Source organism: Centroberyx gerrardi, chromosome 1 (assembly GCF_048128805.1).
Source record: "Centroberyx gerrardi isolate f3 chromosome 1, fCenGer3.hap1.cur.20231027, whole genome shotgun sequence".
NCBI lineage: Eukaryota > Metazoa > Chordata > Actinopteri > Beryciformes > Berycidae > Centroberyx > Centroberyx gerrardi.
In genome coordinates this window covers 14,119,386-14,142,257 of record NC_135997.1, presented here as the reverse complement: position 1 = coordinate 14,142,257, position 22,872 = coordinate 14,119,386, and the positions used below count along the sequence as shown (strand labels likewise).

At 39.6% G+C, this 22,872-nt stretch overlaps 1 protein-coding gene across 1 annotated transcript in view; it reads right to left on the bottom strand.

Annotated features, from left to right (window-relative positions):
• Nucleotides 1-7,161: 7,161 nt before the first annotated feature.
• plekha7b (pleckstrin homology domain containing, family A member 7b) overlaps nucleotides 7,162-22,872 on the bottom strand; it is an 89,060-nt gene continuing 73,349 nt past the window's right edge. Inside the window, exons 15-28 of the mRNA XM_071906411.2 lie at nucleotides 21,437-21,505; nucleotides 20,152-20,232; nucleotides 19,876-20,025; nucleotides 18,806-18,907; nucleotides 18,246-18,357; nucleotides 17,746-17,957; nucleotides 16,734-16,925; nucleotides 16,521-16,638; nucleotides 16,268-16,359; nucleotides 15,041-15,262; nucleotides 13,023-13,250; nucleotides 10,546-10,679; nucleotides 9,612-9,760; nucleotides 7,162-7,286 (exon numbers count right to left, since the gene is read on the bottom strand). Of these exons, the coding sequence (XP_071762512.1) occupies nucleotides 7,162-7,286; nucleotides 9,612-9,760; nucleotides 10,546-10,679; nucleotides 13,023-13,250; nucleotides 15,041-15,262; nucleotides 16,268-16,359; nucleotides 16,521-16,638; nucleotides 16,734-16,925; nucleotides 17,746-17,957; nucleotides 18,246-18,357; nucleotides 18,806-18,907; nucleotides 19,876-20,025; nucleotides 20,152-20,232; nucleotides 21,437-21,505 (1,986 nt within the window). The remainder of the gene's footprint in view (nucleotides 7,287-9,611; nucleotides 9,761-10,545; nucleotides 10,680-13,022; nucleotides 13,251-15,040; nucleotides 15,263-16,267; nucleotides 16,360-16,520; nucleotides 16,639-16,733; nucleotides 16,926-17,745; nucleotides 17,958-18,245; nucleotides 18,358-18,805; nucleotides 18,908-19,875; nucleotides 20,026-20,151; nucleotides 20,233-21,436; nucleotides 21,506-22,872) is intronic.

The following is a 22,872-nucleotide window of genomic DNA, read 5'->3' as shown; positions in this document are numbered from 1 at the left end:
CCTCAGTGACAAGGGATGAAATAGTCCTACATAAACTTGAACCGCAAACCGCCTAAACTGCTATCCATGAGAAAGGAGTTGTAGTGCTGGTGGTTTCACCCACTGACATGGTCCAATTGTAAAGAACCAACATCCATGAAACCACCATTTTTAATCATTAATGAATGCCAAGTTATGCAATTAACTCAAACACTATTTGCATACATGCAAATCATCTCTCTCTCCCAATTGGACTTGCAAAGTGGGACGCTCTGTTCTCATTAGTTGACCCAAATCTCTCACTTGTAACTCTGGATTTCATCAAAGTTTAGTCAGGATCTAATATTTCCTTTCAAGTTAACAGAGAAGCACTGATTAATCATGTTGAAATAAGGAGTGCAACATGCCAATTCTAATTATATAGTATCAGGGACATCATCATACAGACTGTGTCAACAATACTACAAATATCGACTCTGCAGTACTCATGAATATGCTTTGGTCAATTAGCTAACATTTACTGATACATTACCTGTGATGCACATTATTTGAGGCCCAATCAGGATTCTGGTTTAGTGCTTGTGATCAAAGATAAGCCCACTGTCTGAGTTTGTTGCTATTTATTGAAATCTTGTTTCTCGCTCTCTAATGAGTTGACAGATCTTTTGATACAAGAGCCAACAGTAAATGACCCTTAAGCATGAATTTTGCACATATTCTACAGCTGCTACCTTTGTACTGTTTGTAAGTATTTTGGCAAACTGGATCTTTTGGAGTTACGGCCAGATCTGACAGCTGCAAAACGATAAATTTCCTTCAGCAAAATGCCCTGCCCTTCAAGAATTTGTGTACGTATTCATCACTGATATACTTCAAAATGATTGATGATTTTACTCATCACCATGATAGTACTGTAGATCTGTAGATGCATTTGTAGCTTTTTTTTTTTAACAGAGTCATTGAATGAAGTAAATTTCACTTAGCTCAGTGTGTATGTGTGCATGGAGCTGCTAGATTAAAGAGGAGGCCCAGGGGCATTTGGTTCATTTACAAAGCAATTGCTTTTATGTACAGAAAGCCCAATTCACTGTAGGTATTGTAAAAGCCTTCCGTTTAAGGAACATGAGATTAATTTATTGTTTGGTGTAATACAGCACATATTGAACACACACTTAATCATTTATGTCTGGAGGAATTGTGTTCTCTTAGTGGCTTAATATGTAGAGTGTTATCTAATATTTATTTAATCTCTCAAGTTATATCACAACTGTGTAACTGAAACACAGTGGCTTTGTAATGGGAGATCACACAAAGAGTATTGTTTTAGCCACTCTAAATAGTTAGGTCAATGCACAACATGACTATAATGCAGCTTTCCCTCCATTCTTTTTATAGCATGCAGGCACATTGGAAAGAATATTCAATGATTCCTAACTCTTCAATTATTCAACAAACCACCATTCCATTTCTTACGCATTAAAAAAATGTACCATATGTTGAGCTTGGGATGATAAAACAGCATAAAATACCATTTTAGAATCAAAGTACCTTTTGTATTGGATTCCTTGCTTTTGTATTTGTACAATTGGACTACAGCCTGGATCCCCATGGTGAGTCAAGGCGGCGCGGGTTGTGCTTTCACTGCAGCCTGGTCTTCAGACATTCATGGCAAGTAACAATATCATTTATGCGATGAAAATGGGGATCCTGGGGAATCAGTGTAGGATTTTTCCTTTCTCTGCTCCTGTGAGGGGAACATTGTGAATATCTTACAAATTCAGCACGCAGCGCAGCGAACAATATAGACCAGAGAACAAGGTCATAATCCTCAGCATGGTCTCAACAGGCCCTTCTTTTCAATCCTAGACCTAGCATTAAGGGAACCAAATGAAAAATGACTAAGGTCAAAGCTCTAACATGTTCCCTTTCACTTAAGAAAATAAACATTGGTATGATCACGTACTTTTGCACTTCTGATTTAAAGTGAGACCTTCATGAAATGATTTACGGTTTCAGCTAAAAAAAAAAAAAACATTAAAAAAAAGCTCTTACACATTACACACAAACATTTCTGTTAGGAAAAGTGAGGAGGATGTTTCTTAGATGGTGTGCATCTGAAAAAGCCTTTCTGAAGCCAGTAAGTATTTAGTAAAGGATTAATGTGTGAGGCCTTGATTGCGTTTAACAGAACAGGACCCAATTAGCATAATAGGCCTATTTCATTCTCTTTGAAGTCCAGAGCATAGAATAACAAATGTATATGAACCACCAGCCAAACGTCAATACATGGAAATGCCACAATCCTCAGTGGAGGGTCTTGGGTGAATTTCTGCAGGAGGAGGGGAAAAACATCCCATTTTATTGCAAAATAAGCAGAACAGAGGATGCGATGGGTCTTCTAGCCACCAGGGCCAGCAGGCACCGTGGGGCCCCACTCCTGGAGAAGAGATGGAGGCAGAGGGGATGTGGCGGCTCCCACTGTGGAGCTGAGGGAGGTGCATCCTCTCTCTCAGGTGTTTTCAAAGCACACCCCACTGCAGACGAGTGAAAGTAATTACTCTCCAATTAAAGATAAACATCTCACTTGGGAGGGAGCTGCAACAGAACGGCCCACTGCCATACAAGCGGGTGAAGCCAAGGCGCTGTTTCCATTAAAGCCTCGTGCATCACATGCTGTCAGTGTACAGTATACAATATGTATGTGTGAAGATGATACAACAATCAGCTTTACTGCTCATGATAAGTATTTAGCTTGTGTTGGGAAAGTGCAAAATTTAGCAATAAGAGTAGCACATTCTTTAAAAAACGTATTCTTTTTTTATTCAGAAGTTCAATACCATGTATTACTCAGAGGTTTCTTTTACAATTGCAATGGAGACATAGTTCATGATTTAAAGATATGAATTCTATGCTTCAGACTCCAGAGTTATTACTATCCACCTTCTTGGTTGAAAATGTAGACACGGAATTAAAAATGCCCTTTTAGATGGAAAAGCTTTGAACTTAAGAAACATTTCAAGAAGCTTTTTTTGTATTGAAAGTTCACCTCCTTTGAGCATGCCATAGTTGGATTCCCTTTTCAAATAATAGAATGAAGTTTAATAGGTCAAAGCAATCAATGTGGATGTTCAAAGAGAATCCTGGAGCTATGATGAGTGCACATTTTGTACTTTTCCTTTGTACATGATTAGAATGAAAATACGGTCAATATATGCATCAATGAAATATAATGAAATATAAAGGCTTTTTAACCAATACTTTGAGAGTTAATAATTTATCTAGGAGTTGCCTTCCTAAGACTTCAACAAACGGACAAAATATTAGTCAGTTAATATAAAAGGACAACATTATCAAGTGATTCACTTCTCAATCAGAATAAGACCACCAATTTCATATCAAAGAGTTGATAATATATAATAATAATGGTATTAATATTCTCCTTAAAGCAAAAATCCACCCTAAAACTGAATTCACGCATGTCGTTCCAAGAGTTTTGGACAGGTTGTAATACAGTTAAGCCTCTGAAAGTAGACTCCAATATCAGCAAAGCAACACTGTCCTGCTGGATTGGCAATCAATAGGAGACACTGAAACAGGTCTATTATTAGGCACTATTATTAAATACTGTTCAATTGTGTGTTGAAGGCAAAATAAACATTCATGGAGTCCACAAAGTTGGCCTCTTATTCATTATCAATGATGGAGAAGCTTGAAAGTATCACTTGATTACATCACGGATTAGTCTTGGTTCTTTGGATTGTGGCTTTAGGAGAGAGTTTTTAAATTTTCAAAATGATATGAATTGTTTAAGATGACAGGTCTATGATGTGAATTCTTCTTTATGGTGGATTTTCTCCTTAAAGGTGTAATGAGTAAGATTTTTACTGTCCCATAGCATAAAATGACCATAATATATCTGTAGGGGTTTGATTGATCAATACCAAGAAGACTCAATGATTACTTCATATGGTACTTCGATTTCTGGCTCCCAAAACTCACTTCCTGCTTCTCATTAGATGTTTCTGTTACATATCTGCTCTCTATTGTGAAAAAGTTGATTGTTTATGTCGATTACAGGCCACTGTAAGCTGTGCCACAGAGTTGCCAATCCCTTGATCCTTAATAGAGGGCGATAAAATGCCCCTTTAACTATTGCAGAGGTTTTCTTTCAAGTTTCTTTAAATATTTGTCTGATTTAATATAGCCATGGAACAGTTGAGTCTATATGGTGTGCAACTCTGTCTAAATAAATATGATGTAAATAAATACATGTCTGATGATTCGAATATTGTGTTAATATCTTTAATATTCACATTTTTATAAATTTCCATTGTGCAACCTTTTCCAGTCATACAGAAAATATGTTAAAGGTTATTTCCATCCTGATGTAAGCAAAAATAAAATTCATTTTGGCAAGCTAATAAGAGACTGGCAGTGCTACAGTAGATACATACATATTACATTTCAAGTGGTTTGGTGTAAGAATATCATCTGAGTTTGACAAAAATACTATTGTCATGACACATTTCGTACCTTCCAGAAGATGATTACTCACACATTCCATGTCTGAAAAAAATACAAGTTCCCAGTTGAGATCACACTGCAAGTAAAAGCATTTCAGTCATTCCTTGAAAATATCACTTTCAATTCTTCACAATGACACAGTATACACTTGAAAGTGCAATAACATGTATAAAACATTTTTTATTATGGGATTAACATTTGTTAGACACTTCCAAAGTTAATAAGCACAGCAGCCTCCACAGCAAAGGCTTCCGTTTTCTTCAGGAAAATAGCTTTGAGCAACTATAGAAATGCGTTACCAAGTCAATCCTGTGTGTGCCTCAGAGTGCAGGTTAAATGTTTACTACAGTTCTTCTACTATATAGCAGTGTAACTGTCCAAATTAAACAAAATCCTCCCTTCTTGCAGAATCCAGTTGTTTGTTGTCATTATGGAATAGCACCTCAGTGTCCAGAAACTGCTTGAGCTGAGAAGTGACAAGACAGAAAGAAATAGTAAGTGCAAGAATGGAGTAAATATCACACAAGAATATCAAATTGAGAGTGGAATCTATCACACTGAGGTATTAGCAAGTTTGTTTGTTTTTTGGCATGAAGTGCATGAATCCATAAATTAATTAATTACTACTGGGGATTCTAGGCTTTTACTGCCTTTTTCAGAGGTTTTTCCTGACCGTGTGACCTCACCAAAAACTTTGGTAGTTATTCAATATGTGCAACAAAGGCCCAATATTTTCTTCCTGGAAATATCTAACAGTCAGGAAAAACCTTTGTCAACTCCAGACAGATCCCCAGACCCATCAGTGTAGCACTCCCACCGTCTACAGGACATACAGCAAACCAAAAAGGACAGTGAAGAATAATCCTTTAAAAGGAAGATATAATCAGATATAAGGCACCACACACAGAGAAAACCATGGAACAAATGAATGACTGAACAGTACTTTCTACATGGTGTACTGATACATTCATTGTGTACATACATACAGACATTCTCCAGCCTTTCTCAATGTGTCATTTCACACAGAAATAAGACATTAAAGGTTTAACAGTTTGCCGCTGTCAAAATACTTATGGAGTTCATTGTATTCCTGGTTTGAGGGTTTGAGAGCAGTTATGCGGACACAATACAACTTTTTACACTGACTTGATAAGCATTGATAATGATAAACATTTTCTATGGTTACTGTAATCACTACTAAAAAGAAACACAAGTATTAGAGTCTGAATGTCAGTGGACAGAGACTCTGATCTTCAGCTCTGGGCACGAAACTGTGTCAAACCACAGTGAAACATTTCCAAACCGACTACACATCATGGCCGACCTCTAACAGCAGACCTGAACATGAGATGAGAGAGCCGCAGAAAAAAACAGTTTTGGAGAGAAAAAGTATCACATGTAGAAAGGTAATACATAGAAAAGCATGCAGTTACATATGAATTCTTGTTCTCCCAATGGAACAAGAAATAAAGATTCTGAGTGAGATAATGCCGCGTTCACGTCATGTCGGATTTACCGTAAATACGACCTGCCGGCTGGGAAAAACCATTCGCAGCAGCCTCCTATTGGTAATTACAAGTAGGATGTGGGATTTTTTTGTTGGCTTCGATTTCTCCCACAGAGAATCCACCGATGTTGGCAGTCCAAGATAATAAAACCAAAATGATCAGTTATATTCACAGTTATACAATGAACTCTATTTAAGAAAATTGAGTACTGTCTGCTGCAGTTTGTTTATGCTTGAAAAAAAAAAATTGGTTTTATTTGATTCGGGCGTTCAAGCAAGTTAAACACGTGAACGCTTCCAAGTTGGAAGAACAAGATGTGATCCCGTTCTTTTGTGTCCGATATGAGGTGAACACGGCATAAGGCTCAAAGGTCGAAGGTCAAACACAACTAGACGGACACCCTGACACGTACTGTATATGTGTGTGTGTGTATGTGTGTGTGTATTAAGTACATAGCATTTGTACAGGTAGTTACTTAATGCAGTACACATTTAGGATACCCAGTAGTTCATGGAGGTTTTATGGTCGTATAAATGAGTCAGTGAAGATCCAGACACAAAATTAACAGTCTAATCTGTTTCAGTTCTGACTGATGGATGGTAGTTAATCAATACAGTAGTAAAAACAATGCAGGCCTTCTCTCTGCGTTTACAGTAACAACAGTGATATCTAATGTCTTTTCTGTCTTATTGCTGCCAGGCTACAGATGGCGGGCTAATTGGTGCTGTGGAATGCAGCTGTGCCGACTACTGAACTGTCAAGGTGCTAAATCAAAAGGTGTCTCTTTTGTTAATTACACACAATGCTACAAATAGTTATGTTTGTTTCAGCCCTTTCTTGCCTCAACCATCCATAAATATTTTGGCAGAGCTACAAAAACGAAAAAAAAAACAAAAAAAAACAACAATTTACACACAATTATCACAGTGGGATGAGCAGACTGCCTGCAGATGTGTGTGTTGATTATAATGGGAGTAGAGGCAGGGCTTCTCTAACCTAGACAAGATGTGCATCTTTTACAATCACAACAGAGCAGTGAGCATGCAGTGAGGTGCAAAGCACACAGGAGCCCCTTGTTAGGGAGAATTAGTGAGGCTCCGATCACATTAGCACCGTAAACATGCGGTTAGGCCTTACTTTATTTCTCTGATTAGACAAACGTGTAGTGAATTCCGTTGCTTAGAGGAGAGGGAGGCGCCAGAGATACGGGAGGAAGAGGAGGAGGCGGAGGAGGGGGTGGGAGAGGAGGGGTGGGGGTGTTAGCCTGCGGTGGAACTACAGATGAGTGGACAGAGGGGAAGAAAGAGGAAGAGGGAGAAAACGACATCAGTCATTAGTCAAACAAGATGTATGGCACGGCCACTTCAGGGACGGCACTGTGGCCAAGTTGAAGGCTGGACCTGGGTGGGTGACGGAGGCAGCACCCACTGTGACTATGACACTTACTGTGCTGTCCGTGTGCCATTCAACCAGTAATCAAAGATACTCTCAACAAATGCAGAAGTTAAAAACAATTCGAAATACCCATTGCAACAAATGTATTCAATTAAATGACATGCATTTAATATTTTCAGACACACAAAATACACCTTTGACATAATGAGAGCAGAACTCTCACAAATGTAAAATGTACCCCTCTCCTATTCAAACTATAGGAAGATCAATGAGTAAAACTGTAGGTATAAGTCCAGGAAGCTGAGTAAAATCTCAAGACTTCAGTGACAGATAATGTCTCTGAATCCCTGTTTTTACAGTGTTGCAGACATGTGCTAACAAAATGATCCCTTCTGTATTTTATATTAGCAATAGGTGCAAGCAATTCAACTGAATCATATCTGTGATTTCAGGACCACAATGAATCGCCAATATGCATGTTTTTCATATTGTTTAATTTGAGTCTATACTTATATTTTAGACAGATAAACAGAGAGTTCACTCTAACTCTTGGAATGGACTGTGTCCCAATTCCCTCTCTTATTTACACTAACTCTTGTGTTAAACCATATGGCCTTTCTGGCTTTCTGTGACCACTGAAAATATGCTCGTCAAAAATGTTGGACACCCTGCAGTCTCATGCCTTGATGGTGTTTTGGGGCTCTTTATGCAATTTACTTAGAATAATTGCTACTGTTTTCCAGAAGTAATAGTCACAAATCATATGTCATTTGACTACTGTAACTTTATGAACAAGGTCAAAGATGGTCTCTATCTCTATGCAAAATCAGTTGAGGCCCACTGTGCTACAGCATATACAGTATATGGGATATGCTATTTAACCTAATTTTACATATTTGAGAACCTGAATACTCAATTATTTCAAAAAGGCATATGGTTAAGAGAAACTAATATTGACAGTAAATTTCTCCTGCATCATCAGCCCTTTGAGTCTTATTGTGATCTGTGTGTAATGGTGTGATGTCTGCTTTCTTTTTTTCTTTTTTTTTATCATTTTAGTATTCTATCAGCTTAAGAAAACCATAGCAATGGACAGTTCAAGTGGCACTACATGAAGGATTTTTATTTATTTATTTTCAGAATTACAGACAACTAATTATAAACTACTCTATAAACTACTATTATAAACTACTATTTTAATTTATGTGATATATGTGATAGAAATGCTGCCCATTTCTGCTTTTATGTTGACATTATTGAAGTCTCTCATGCATAATGCCATGGAAAAGATTCTTCTTTTAATTCAGGGATTTGAAAGTGCAGCAGCGTACCTTACTTTTACACCAAAGGGAGAGAAAAGTCATTGATTCAGACTCTACTGACAAGATGCCACAAGTTATATTCTCTGACATTTCTCTATGCTGGAAATAATGTTATAATTGTTGACTTTGCTTCACTGTGCATATTAAGCTTCCTCACACGCTGACAGCTTGAGTGTTACTGTGTGTGACAGATTTATGTGTGCGTGCGTGTGTGTGTCTCTGTGTGTATGTGTGTGAAAGAGAGAGAGAGAGAGAGAGAGACAGATAGACTCATCTGACGATCTGCTGCTGCTACTGTGAAAATGAACTCGCCTGCCTGCTGTAGACTACGAAAGAGATGAAAAGTGAGCGGAGTGTCTTTTATGCAGGTTCAGAGCTACGTTCAAAGCGGCAGCTACGGGATGCAGAGGGGAGAGCCTGAGCATAGTTTGACTGGGTCATTGATCAGCACACAAAATGGCCTCATCAAGAGATTCCTCCCCTGTCTGAAAGATTTGACACGGATTGCAATTAGAGACTATCTAAGCTCCTAAGATTTTCCCTAATAAGGAATAATGTTCAGTTATTAGGAAATGAACAGCCTTATTGCTTGACTCTGCACCTATCCCCTTCTCATCTCTACACCATCAATCTAGCATTCTTGAAAGGCTGCTTCCCTCTCTATATCCCTTCTTCAACCAAAAGGATGTCAATTTGATGCCGGGGGAATTTTACTGATACTGTCAGTAGTCGTACATTTTTTTCACAGATACTGTAATTACTTCTGAAAGTGTTTCTGTGGAATAATGGTTGTCACACTTGCATTTGAACGCATTTATAAAGCAAAGATGGAATACCTAAGTACTACAAGTCAGAATGATTTTGAATGATGTGATTGACCGACCTGCGACCTGCTTGCTCTTGAGGGAGGCCTCTGAGGCCAGAGCGTAGGACATGGTGATGATCCTCTCCTGCTCCTGCAGAGCTGAGTCCAGGCCCACCAGCCCCACCTCTGCCTTGTCCGGAGACACCGCCGGCGCCAGGTTTTGCACACTGTCACAATAAAAGCACCAAACTGACGATACACAATTGAATTCATAATGATGTGATACTTTATTGATCCCTCAGAGTAACTGAACAGTGCCTAGTAGGAATTCAGTAGCAGGGTTGGAGTCAATTCACAAATGAACTCATCAATTCGAATTCAACTGAGGAATTGGAATTGGAACTGGAATTTGAGAAAACCTACAGGAAACAGATTTGGAATTGAATTGGAATTTAACTAACTTTAATTTACATATCTGAGATTAACACATAGTGTTATACAGTATATTATCAATACTGAATATCATAAAATGTTAAAGGTACCTTTCAGGTGGTATTTGATGCATAACATGTAATCGTAATACAAACATTATGATTGAGTGTATTTGATTTGTTTAACTGTCTTTTATTTGATTGATAATGTATGATTTATAATGTTTAGCGAGTCAAGACAATCTCTCTTAGAAGTGGAATTTCATGGAATTTCATGGAATTCAATTCTGTTTCCTGTCATTCCAATTCAATTCCAATTCTGTTTCCTTGCAGCTGGGTGCAATTCCAATTCCAACTCCAGGAATTGAATTGGAATTTACCATGAATTCTCAGTACAATTCATGAATGGCCCCAACCCTGCTCAGTACCTTGCTCTAGGGACACTTCAGCAGAGAGAATGATGGCCAACATGGAGCTTGAACCTGACTCATCTGGTTGAACTGGTCATCTGTCTAACTACAAGGCCAGCCTGCCGCTCCAGAATCAGTAGTATATCAGACAAAATTCATTTGTTTTTTTACCTGGACTTGGCCAGGATGCTCTTGATGCGCTCCACCTTGCGATGGCGCTCTTCCACCTCCTGAGGACTGAGCGGCTCTTCAGGCTCCGAGTCCACATATCGCTCTGGGATTAACACCTTCTGAGGCTTGGACAGCTACACACAAAAGATACAGTGTGTTGTTTACATAATGCAGACCAAAATGCCTAATTATACAATCATTTTAGTTCACATAACATCTAAGATGTGTTATCTGATTTATCATATATGTCCCACCGGGCCATCCAAAATGCACTTGTACATGTGATGGTTTTTGAGATGCTAGAAAGAAGAAATTGTTAAAGTTTGAAAGCAATGGCAGTTACACATCCACAATGCCTGAACAAGAGCTTCATAACTTCAATAATACTTCATCAAAGATTGTGGAAATGAGAAGATCAAATCAATCTAATCCAGACTGTAGAAATGTGTTTGGCCTGGTGTGCACATCTACATACAATAACATGATATCCAAAAAAACAAACAAAAAACAATTGTCAATATTTATTGATCTGGATGGACTAGAGGTAAATTATTTTGCCCTAGTCCTGTTTTTTGAGTATCTCCATGGAATAATATCTACAAATGGTGGTGTCTCCTGTCAGTCTCTCTGACATCTGGGCTTGATCAGAATTTCATTCCCGCGGTTTGCTTCCACCATGCTGCTTGATTCCTGAAATTGCCTTGCTCTTTTGGGTTCTAATTTCTCCACACTTCACACCACTGGCTCAATGTGATTACAAAACAAATAATAAAAATTAAACTCCTTTTAGCCTTGTTTGGGTGTTTAGCATTTACTACACTTTGTCTCCCCCCAGGTTGAGTGTTTTGAGAGGAGAGACTTGCTCAATGGCCAATGGGCAGCTGCCAAAGTGCCTGTCTAAAGACTTGCACAAACTTTCCTCTCCTCCAAACTCTCTTTGTTTTAAATGACTATTTTGTAATCTCTGAGAAATCTTCCTCAAATTGTACACGTACCATCACATCATAACAGTTATCATTCAACATCTCCAATCAGAGATGCCTGGCTTTTCTCTTGTAATTAATATCAGAGAATTTACAGACTAACCCTGACCCTGACATGCAACATATTCAGCTGCCCAGCTGTCGATTTTAAATCTCGATCTGGTCTGGGTTTAATTCAGATGAATGTGCACATGGAAATAGGTATGGTTTGAATTTGGGCAAAATCTGTTGGTATTTTCTAAAACTAGGCTGGCCCGTTCAGTTCATGCAAAGGAAATCTGCATAAATGTCTCCAGCATCATGCATTGTTTTTTAACAATTATACACCTCATTGTGTATTACCCCTTATTATCTCACATACATTATGGCCAATTACCAAAGTTAAAAGTCAGATCTGTTAATCTCTTATAGAGCAAAATACTATTTGTGTTTCTCACCACTGTCAGTAAGATTGAGCCGCTGCAGCAAGTTTCTGGACCTCTGCCTGCCATCCTGCCGCCTGATCCTAACATGTTTGTTACCTTAAACACTAGTGGTTATCCCAGAATAAATAAATACTACAACCTATTCTCTATATTGTTGTAATTAGGATGGTTTATAGACATTCCTAAATTTAGCTACAATAGGGCAAGTTCAGACAATATCTGTTGCCATTTAATATACCATGTACTTTAAAGGGAAATTCCACCTTGAGATACTTTTACACTGTTATGTATCATCAATCTATGATGTTCAATGCATTCCAGGTGTTATTTTGTGATGTCATTTATCTTTTTGTTGTATCCACTTTCCCTCAACCTGCCTCGCCCAAGTCTACTTCAATTAGTGCTTTCCTTTATTTCCCGGAATGCCTTTTGACAAAACCAGAGAATGTGCCTAAATGTGTCTGAGCATTTCAGTTGTGGGTTTTTTATGTGTAGGTGGAGAGAGCAATAGTGATAGCAGAGCAAGAGGTTTTACAGTTGAGAAAAAGCGGTAGTTGCTTCCCTTATTCAAAACGCAACAAGTCTTATGGCTGCACTGGATTGAGGATTTCTCCCTGTATGACTGTTGAACGTCGATGCAAAATGGTGAATCTAGAAAGAAGCTCTTTCTCTTTGATTCTGAGAGACTGACAGCAAAACCTGATGTTTACTGTTGATGTTTTAGATAAACGAAAAATTTTCTCCTTGTAGCTGTGCAGGAAGTATCTCAACATGGGGAATATTCCAGGGGAGTGAGAAAAACACACAAACAACAAAATGGATGCAGAAATGCAAGCTACATCGCGAAAAGCTGTATTTTAACAGTGTTAAAGTGCTTTAGCGTTGATTTTTCCTTTAACCATACTTTCCCACTTGGTCGAGGTCAAGGCAATTAACTGCATCTTTTTGTTGAGGCCAAGGTCATTTACTGTATTCCTTTGTTGACATTAAGGTCATTTACTGTATTCTTTTGTTGACATTAAGGTCATCAGCTGTGTCTCTTTGTTGAGACATAGATAATTTACTGCACCTCTTTGTTGAGGTCCAGGTCGTAGTCTAGTGGTTCCAGGTCGGCCTCGTGGGTGGGAGGGGTCGTGGCGGTGGAGCGGAAGGTCAGCCATTCATCAGACTGTGAGCGGGGCCTCTCCCTGTGCTCAGCAGGTCTCTCCTCCCCCTGGACGCTCCTCACGCCCCGCGCCTCCTCCCCCTGAACGGCCCGCTCCAGCAACTGCAGGTCAAACTCCTGCTCTCTCCTCCACTGCACCAGGCACACAGAAAACAACAACAACAACAACAAAAAACAACCGTTAAATGACAGGATGATACCATACATTTTTCTTTAAGTAAATGTGAAATTGTTTTGCTTCACTTGCCTTCACACATAATTCCATGTAACAAGCACATCCACTTGGAAAACACAGAAGTTACAGCTTATCATATATGCTATCATATATGTGTGTTTTAAAAGGCTGCAGTGTGTGTGTGTCTGTGTGTGTGTGAGAAAAGAAATAAAGAGAGGGCATGCATAGACAAGTATGCATGTTCATATCAAATTGAAAGCTCTCAAATCACAGCATGCTGAAAACCCTCTAGCACAGTAAGGGGGACAGTAAAATGCCACTGAAACAAACAGGGAAGATAGGGAAAGATCTATTTTCTCACACTGATGACCAAAGAAAATGCTTCGGCCCACACAAGTCCAACCGTGCTTATTTGACAAAAAAGAAAAAAAAAATACAACACTGCAGGGACACCACTGTATGTATTCACAACACAAATGTAATGAATAAAGAATAAAAAAAACATGGCAATGTGTGTTTATTAGAAAAATGTTTATTTCTTATTTGCAAACATCCACATGTGGAAAAAGGATGGGTTCTTAAAACCAATGACCTATTAGCAGATTAAAATACTGAGCAAGCACTGAAATCACTTTACCTATGATTTGATATGAAATGGATGTCACACACATTAGTACTATCAAAATATAAGGCAATGCTTCAGTTTACAAATACTAACAAGTGGTGATTCGGACTACAACAGGCCCCAATCCGCAAGGACCCAGACTCTTTACCCTTATGGAACTGAAAACAAAATGTCTGCAGAAATGTTATGATGAAATTCAGATGGGTAGGCTTAGATAGGTATTGCTCAGTGTATGTGAATGTTTTTGTCAGTGGAAAGATAAGTAGTACAGCATGACGTGTGGGCACTCACACACACACACACATACACACACACACAAATGAGGACTGGTTAGAAACAGCAATAGCATTTCATTGGAGAACGGAGGGCATTAGTATCTAGACTAGTAGAAGGATGGGACTGTGGTGAGCAAACTCCCTCTTCTAAAAGTTTAGCTCACACTTAGAGAAGAAAACAGCATGGCAGGAGGGTATTAACATAAAGTCAGAGTGAAAGCAACCGCAGCAGAGAAATGGAAAGACCAGTGAGCAGAGGCGAGAGAGTATGGGTAAAGCAACATTAGGTAAAACATTATGTAAAAAATAATCTCAAAAATTGATGAATGAAAGGCATATGGCATAAAAGCCCTGTGTCAATGAGGTTATTGATTACTGTGTTAGTTTAACATTGCAAGATATATTATTTGTAGTGATTCCTCTTCTGTGGAGATAAGAATCATCATCCCTATTCACTGTAAATGTAACTATTTCCATTTTATAATAAACACTTTTTTATATAAGTATTGTAAGTATTATAAACAGTTTTTTAACACTTTTAAAAAATTGTGATACAGTCTTGTGAAGCAGAAACTATGTTATAAGTGGCAGAAACCCTTTGTCTGTCATTCAAAGTCTCCAAATAACATGCATGACAACAGGTACAGGGAGAGCCACATTATATTCCACACTGCTCATGCCTCTCATCTCCAATCTAATGTATTGCTGTCAAATCAACTGTCCTATGTCAGGTAGAAAAGACCTGCTACAATTAGTGAGGGCATGCATTTCTAGATCGTCATACATGTTTTGGCTGTCATCATTACGACGTTAGGGTGTGACGTGTGAAACTGCTCTAGTAACATACTGAGCCCAAGTCTGCTGAGAGTGGGCGTGAGGATGAGGAGGAGCGGGACGATGAAGAGGCATGGCGGTCTCCGTGACTCAGGGTGCGTTTGCGCTGGCGGACGAGGGCCTTCTGGTGCCTCTTCATCCTCTCCAGCTGCTCATCAGCACTCATCTTTCCCCTCAGCTGCTGCTGCGCCGGGTCCCCGGAGTAGAGACGCTCCAAGGCACTCTTTGGTCTCTCCTGAGAGGAGTGGGAGGAAGGAGAAAAAGAAGGCATACATTAGGACAGAGAACCACACCCAGCAGAAAGAGAGGTGATAACAAGAGTGAAAGGCGCAGCAGAAGGCAAAGAAGTGGAGAAAAAACTGAAGTGAAACTATAGCTATATAGATATACAGTATATAGATGTGAATGAGGAATGAAAATGGAAAAAGGTAAATATTTCAGTTTCCACAACATTGAGATATTTCTAAATTGTTATTGCAACATACAGATAGAATCAGTTGCACAGTGTATAGTAGAAACACCAACTGTCCAATCCCCCAAAAATGTGATTTTCTTTTTTCCCCAGAGCAAAATTGTCCTGTTAATTTAAAAGAACCTTAAGTTCTTTTAACGTGGTTATCAGTAATCTAAACAGGCTATTAAATACAAAAAAATCCTGCTAAAATCTAGGCTATAACTACCACTACAATTCTTCCAGACCCATGGGTCTTTCCCATGCCTTCTCTGTGGTGTGTAAACACACAGGGCTTCATCACCAAGGGATTTTGCCATTAATGCCGCATTGGCAGTCTTTGTTTAAATTAGAAGGACATGGGCAACACTAAACACCTCCATCACACCAAAAAGCCTTTCTCCATTATATTTGTTGCCATTCACCACTTAAGCTTGTCATTATGAATTCCACCTCCACATGGATTTAGTGTTTGTGAATTAGCTATTCTGTGTGTCTAGTCCCTTTTTGCAAAGTAAAACCCACAAGTCATTAATATATGCTCCGAATTCATACATTTTATTGATATGGTCTAGAATTTTCTAAACATTTTCTAAATATTTCTAAACTAAGTATGAGTGACAATGAACAACTCTCTCACAAAACCAGAAACAGGAGAACTGATGGCATCAAGATCTAAAACCTGGAGTCACTCACTACTATATTTGTGCCGTCTCTCCACTGACTTTGGCTCTCTCTTTTAATTCTGTCTCTTCTGTTTGATTCTTTCAGTTTCATTCTGAGCCTCACCTTCAAGCCGGCAGCGGAGGATGCTCTGCGGATGGTCACATATGAAGAGATGTTTGAGGACTGATTTAGCCTGATCGAGGAGCCAGACAGTCCTGAGGGAAAGCCAACAAACATTAAATCGCCCATCCCATCTTGGCACCATAGCCAAAACAATCTGGGTGGGTGCAATCCGCATGTATGTTTGCTAGTGTGAACTTTTTTACCAAACAAATAAGAAGCTAAATCTCTTCCACTGGAGCCACCATCCTCTTACCTCTGCTAGGTAAGGTCTGGTAACCTCCATCGTGTCCTGATGCTGCCAGGCCGATGTAAATGGAGCCGTCTCCAGCTCCCAGAAGCTCAGGTTCGCTCAGGAAGGGCCTAAGTTCAATCTGAGATACACAGACAGAGGTCAGAAACAGAGGTAATGTGCTGGACTTTGGACCATTTAGACAGGCAAACGCATTAAAAACACACACATATGCACCTTGCCGTCTCCGTTAGTGTACTGGCCTATCTCTCTGTCCCTCTTGCGTTCGTCAGACTGTCGTTTGAGGCCGCGGACGGAGGTGTGTCTGATGACGGTGGTCTCTCTGGGCAGGGGGGGCACAGCAGGGGGATGCTCATCAGGACTGTAGAGCTGAGGTAGGGGCGGTCTGGGAGGGGCGTCTTCTTCACCCTGCACACAACAACAGCTAATCAATATATATTTTAAAACCAAATCATGCATCTACACTACCAGTCAGAAGTTTGGACACACCACATTTTTCTTTATTTTTACTATTTTCCACATTTTAGAATAATAGTAAAGACATCAAAACTATGAAATAACACAAATGTATGGAAGAGGATTAGGGCCACATATGAAAAATGTATTTGAGTTCTGAGTTTAAAGTCAGAATTCTGAGAATAAAGTCAGAATTCTGAGTTTAAAGTCAGAATTCTGAGAAAGTCAGAATTCTGAGATTAAAGTCAGAATTCTGAGAAAGTCAGAATTCTGACTTTATTCTCAGAATTCTGACTTTAAACTCAGAACTCAAATAAATTTTTCACATGTGGCCCTAATCCTCTTCCATACAAATGGAATTATGCAGTGACCAAAAAAGTGTTAAACAAAAACTATAAATAATAAATAATAATAATAATAAATAATAAAAACTATCTTACATTTTAGATACTTTAAAGTAGCCACCCTTTGCCTTGATGGAAAGGCAAAGGCTTTGGAAAGAAATTCATACATAGGCATCAACTTCACTTTTTATATTTGTCTAAGAAACAAATTTCAAGCATTTAAGCATAAGACTTTAGATCAAAGTGGCTTTACTGTAAGATAATGAAAAACATAGTACATTCAATCAGGTGTGTCCAAACTTTTGACTGGCAGTGTACCTCACGCTGCTCTAGCTGTGACATCAAAGCTTGTATAACAGCCCTTTTCTAAAAGACGACAAAGGCACTAAAAACATTTATTTACACTAATTCGCTCTTCTAATTCATACCCATGCGGGCCCAGCAGTGACGGGGGTTGTAGCGTGAAGCAAGAGCTGCTGGCTGGGGCTGGAGGAGAGGGTGGGGGTCTGGGTGGGGGTGTGGCTGGTGGGGCTGAGGTGGGGGCTGTGCTGCTGCTGGGACAACCTCATCTCCATAGCAGACGGGCTCCCAGACACAGAAGGCACTGATGACGCCGACACCGAAGGCACAAATTTCCTCTCTGGGGAAGTATGTGTGTATGGACATGGAAAACAGACATGTAGAATGAGTACATGTACACTCTAAAGACTCCCAATGCTTTTTTTGTTTGTCTTTTTCCATGGGGAATGCTCTGGGTCTTGGAGCACTAGAGAATATTATAAGAGCATGGGCTTTAATGGTGAGATAACAAGACCATGTACAGTAAACATCATTCGGATTGTGCATATTAAACTGTGTGCAGTTGTGTCTCTACCTCTCTCAGTCTTCCAGTGCATGTGGGTATGGGCAGGCGCAGCACTCGTCTCACCTGGGTTGGTCACAGAGGAGATAGTGACTTTGTAGTTGGCTTTACTGGAGCTGAGGCCTGCGATAACATCCTCAATCCTCCACAGCTCCTTCCTGATCTGGGATTTCTCCTGCTGCTCACACACACACACACACACATGGACACCCACACACACATACAAACAAACACACATTTTGAATACTTTCTTTAATTACTGGTGTACCATGGCCAACATAAACTTGGTGAAAAGTCATCTCTTTTTCAAGGTTTTTCATGTCTTTTTCCTTTTCAATTTTAGGAATAAGATACATGCTCTTCTCTAAACAGACATCATGCAACAATTGCTCACACATCAGATCAAGACCTTACCGACTGCTTTGATTTTGTGAGGGAGAGTGCATAGTGAAATCAGCAGTGAGCAGCACTCCTCCACTATGGCTTGCGATGCACATGTCTGTTGCATGTCCTCGGAGCCTCATTCCCACACACACCCAACCATGAGAGCGCATGACTGCTGGTGCGTTTGTGTGTGTGTGTGTGTGTGTTGTGTTGTGTTAACAGTGGCCAATCGAGCCACAGACCTGAGTAAGATCACTGCGGTTCATCTGGCCCTGCAGCGCTGACTTCAGCCAGTCCACGTCTCTCTCCAGCCGGCTGTACTCATTCCACGCGTTCTCCATCTCCTGCAGAACAAACAACACCAGACTAAGGCGAGAGTCAGCTTTCCGATACTGTACTCATCCTGTCTCAATGCTGCTATCATGGTTTCGGTGTTCCACCCCGTTATTCGAGTGAGATTTACAGTATGACTATAAATACAGTCATACTGTAAACTACAGAGATTAGAGAGCCCATATGTGTGTGGTGAGAGGCAGCAGGGAGAAGGGTAGCAGTGAACAAGTGTCACAATGTGAGTAGAGCCTTAGGACGCTTTCTCATGTCGGAGTCAAGTTTAATCTGAACCAGTTAGAGGTTGATCAATTGTTTCCGTTGCTCGGATGGTCTGATCCATCATCACGCTGTCCGAAATGAGGCGATCAAGAAACTGTAAACAAAACCGATGTGGCTGGAAATGTCTTTTTCGATTTTTGGTCAGAAAACTGGCATTGGTAAAAATGCACTTGTCATTTTCATCTCCATAACTGACACTTTCTCTCTGCAAGGCATCACACACACCTTGATGTATTGTTGACGCAGTTGTTTTTCGTGTGTGTTTTTTTTCATTTTTCTCATAATACTGCTCAGTTCTTCGACGGAACCCATTCCTTTTCATTTTATCACTGAATATTTTCAATATCACTGAATATTTTCAATATCACTGAATATTTTGAATAATGCTTGCTCCTGAGTAACTGAGAAAAGTGCTCATGAGTTTCTTTGTAGCTCCAGGTTTGTCCCCTACCACTCATTTTGATAGTTACAGTCAACATGGTACGTGATGCTAGTTTCACAGACTACAAAAATAGAAGTCAACACGTCGTCTTCAACCAATAAAGTAATGTAATTGGTACACTTCCTGGCTGAAGTGAACTACGGGTGAAAAAAAGACTCCAGATTTTGATTCAACTGCACCAAGCAAGTCAGGTGTGAAGACATCCTTATGCTGTATGTAATGAGTGTAATAAGTGTGTGAGTGTAGGGTGTGTCTTACTGTGGAGGCTTGGGATATGTCCGCCCTGATGTGCACCACATCCTCCTGTAGTAATCTCTGTTGGTAGGCAATCTTCTCTGCATGGGCCGGCTGATCACGGTACTGCTCCATCTGCTGGTGGGAAACATCCAGCACCGACTCCAGCTTGTCCTAGATGGGGACATGGCATGAAGACACTGTCATAATACAAGAAATGTTTATGGAGCATACTGACACACACACTAATACACATACAGAATACATACTAGAAAAGTAATGATAAATAATAACAAAAACCTTGTCTTCCTTCAAAGTGCGTATCCTGGCCTCTAGCTCCTGTAGAATCTTGTCTTGCTCACACAGTCGGCTTAATTTCACCTACAGGAAGAAAAAAAAAACACAGGCAGAATACTGAGTATACAGGAAAACTGGGGAGAAAAGTAACAGCCTGATAAAAACTCCTTTTCTACATCACGGAGGCGCGCTCTTCCTTGATACCGTGTGTTTACCTCTATTAATACCACAGAGTATAGACACAACACTACAGAAGACTGGGAAGAGATGAAACAGTTGTGATGAGATACAGTATCTGTTTACATCTGGAACAGAGGTCTACTCCGCTCTACTTGTCTTCGTGCAACTGTATTCTAACAACACGGCCAGATAAGATGAATTGATCGTCTACTGTAGTCTTCACTGTCTGTAAATATGTCAATAAGGCTCATCTATATGAAAAGCCCTGAGGAATTGCTCTCATCAGTGCAGTGTGAGATATCAAAAGGCTTTATACTGTCTAGTCTGGGGGGCGAGATGCTGGTAATACCCATTATGAGTAATCATAATCAAAAATCCATATTTTCAAATTCACTTTTGGAGAAAGCCGTGTTTATTGAGAGTGACAGATTTGTTTTCCCAGAAATGGGTTATGTGTTTATGAAAACAACATAAGACTGCCTAGTTCACAGTCTTTCTCACACAGTGTGTATTTTCTCTCAGATCTATTTATCATTCTGTTCAATTAATAATTAAGCTGTTTTTATTTTGCTGCCGTATATTGTTGTTTTTAATTGCATGAAATATTCATTGTTCAGACAAATTCACTCGCAATTTCTTATAAATTGTTAAAGTGGAACAATGCTAATGATGAAAAGCCAGGACATCCATCTTATTTACCTCTATTCAGCACAAAACAAAGAATGAGAAAAGCAGGATCAGGCAAATCAAACTGAAAAATTAAACAGCTCAACATCTAAAACTCCCATTACATGTATTTTTCCCTTTAAATTGCAGGGAGGAAAATAAAAGCTGTGGTCGATACTCTCAGGCCCTCACTGTGCAGCGTGGATGGATGTCCCCACAGTGTTGCAATGTACATACGCTCCCTTCCCTCCACAGCCTCTGTTTACCACAAACTAAAGAACATACACACACACACACACACACACACACACAGACAGAACTCAGCTGTCTCTCTGTAGTGGATGGTAAGAAGTAGGAAATGATAGATCTTTACAAAAAGAAAAGAGATGGATAAACTGGGTGCTTCTTTGGGGGCTGAGGAGGATGAGAATGACTCACTTACATCAGCATCGCTTTCTGCTATTTTCACAGGTCTTGATGGTCTTTCTTTTAGGCTTTCACGTCCAGTAACCTGAAATGCCCCGTATGCACAAATAAAACCAAATCTTTAATACCAATAATTGGAATGATACCTCAAATACCTTTACCGTAAAACTCCCATTTAACAGATAATTATTGCATGGAATTTCAAGAAACGGCATACAGTGAGACCGCTTGACGCGTAAAGCTGGATGAATCAGGACAAAATAAAACATGTAAGGAAAAAAACAAACAAAAAAAAACAATCGCACATTCAGGACACAGTGAAATGCATAAGCTGGTATAACAAAACTTTGTGCAGAAGCGGAGCAAAAATATTTATGGGGAGACAGTTTCTGTATCTTCGAGTTTGGGGAAGGCCTGCAAACCACAAAGCTGCTCTTTCCTGGCTGCTTATTTCTGTAGCAGGTTTAACCACCATGTCCTTGATATGAACCATGAGGGAGGAACGTACTGTATGAGGCAGGAACACACTTCCTCAAATGATGTTACTATGATTTACAAACTACTTGGTTAGAGAGGGAAATCATATTTTTTTTCCAAATAGTGAATGAAGCCTTTTTATTTAAGATTTCAGTTGGATGAACACTGAAAGAGCCATTGATTCCGTTATTTCTTCTTTTAAAAGGCCATGATATATCGCTTGAGTATAACGTATACTGCAAGCTGTCTATGTCGTATCATAATCAGAGTGCCAGCATATCTCTCAAAGAGCACCCTTGGGCCATCTCTTTAGCGCTAACGAGCAAAACAAAAGCAAAAGGGTAAGGTATCAAACATACATTCACTACATCCAGGAGAGTTTCACGGCATGCAAGGGAAGCTCCTTGTCATGAAGAGCTCCCATCATCGCATCTCATAAATGTGTTTCAGTATCATCCAATGAATGATCAGACCAAGGTATTCATATGCAAAAGACTACATCATTTCCTCTGTCTTCAAACATTGCCAGGGATGCATCGCATTCCATTTGAAAAGCAGTGGAATGGTCTGTTTCACTTTGTATGCACACCATCCTTACATTCCAACTGTACCCAAAACTTGGAGTGGAGTTTTCAAGCACATTGTGTATTGAAACGATCATCGGGTCAATACTTTGGATCTGTTTTGAAACAGGAAATGGAGAGGTGTTACAGGATGTACTGTGCACATCAATAGATGAACTCCCTCCATTCCGAAAAAAACACCCAAAATCTTTATGTTTTGTGGTGTTAAACATACAAATCGATGCTTTGCATTGTTGTGAATGGGAGATATATTCCTTATAGGTAAAGGAGAAAAAGATATTGCTCAAAAATATAGCAGTAATAGCTTATGTCACTGTACTATTTGTGACACCCAAATAGGAATTGGAGTTCACATGACTCAAAATGTTGTTTTGAAATGCAGTCATGTGCT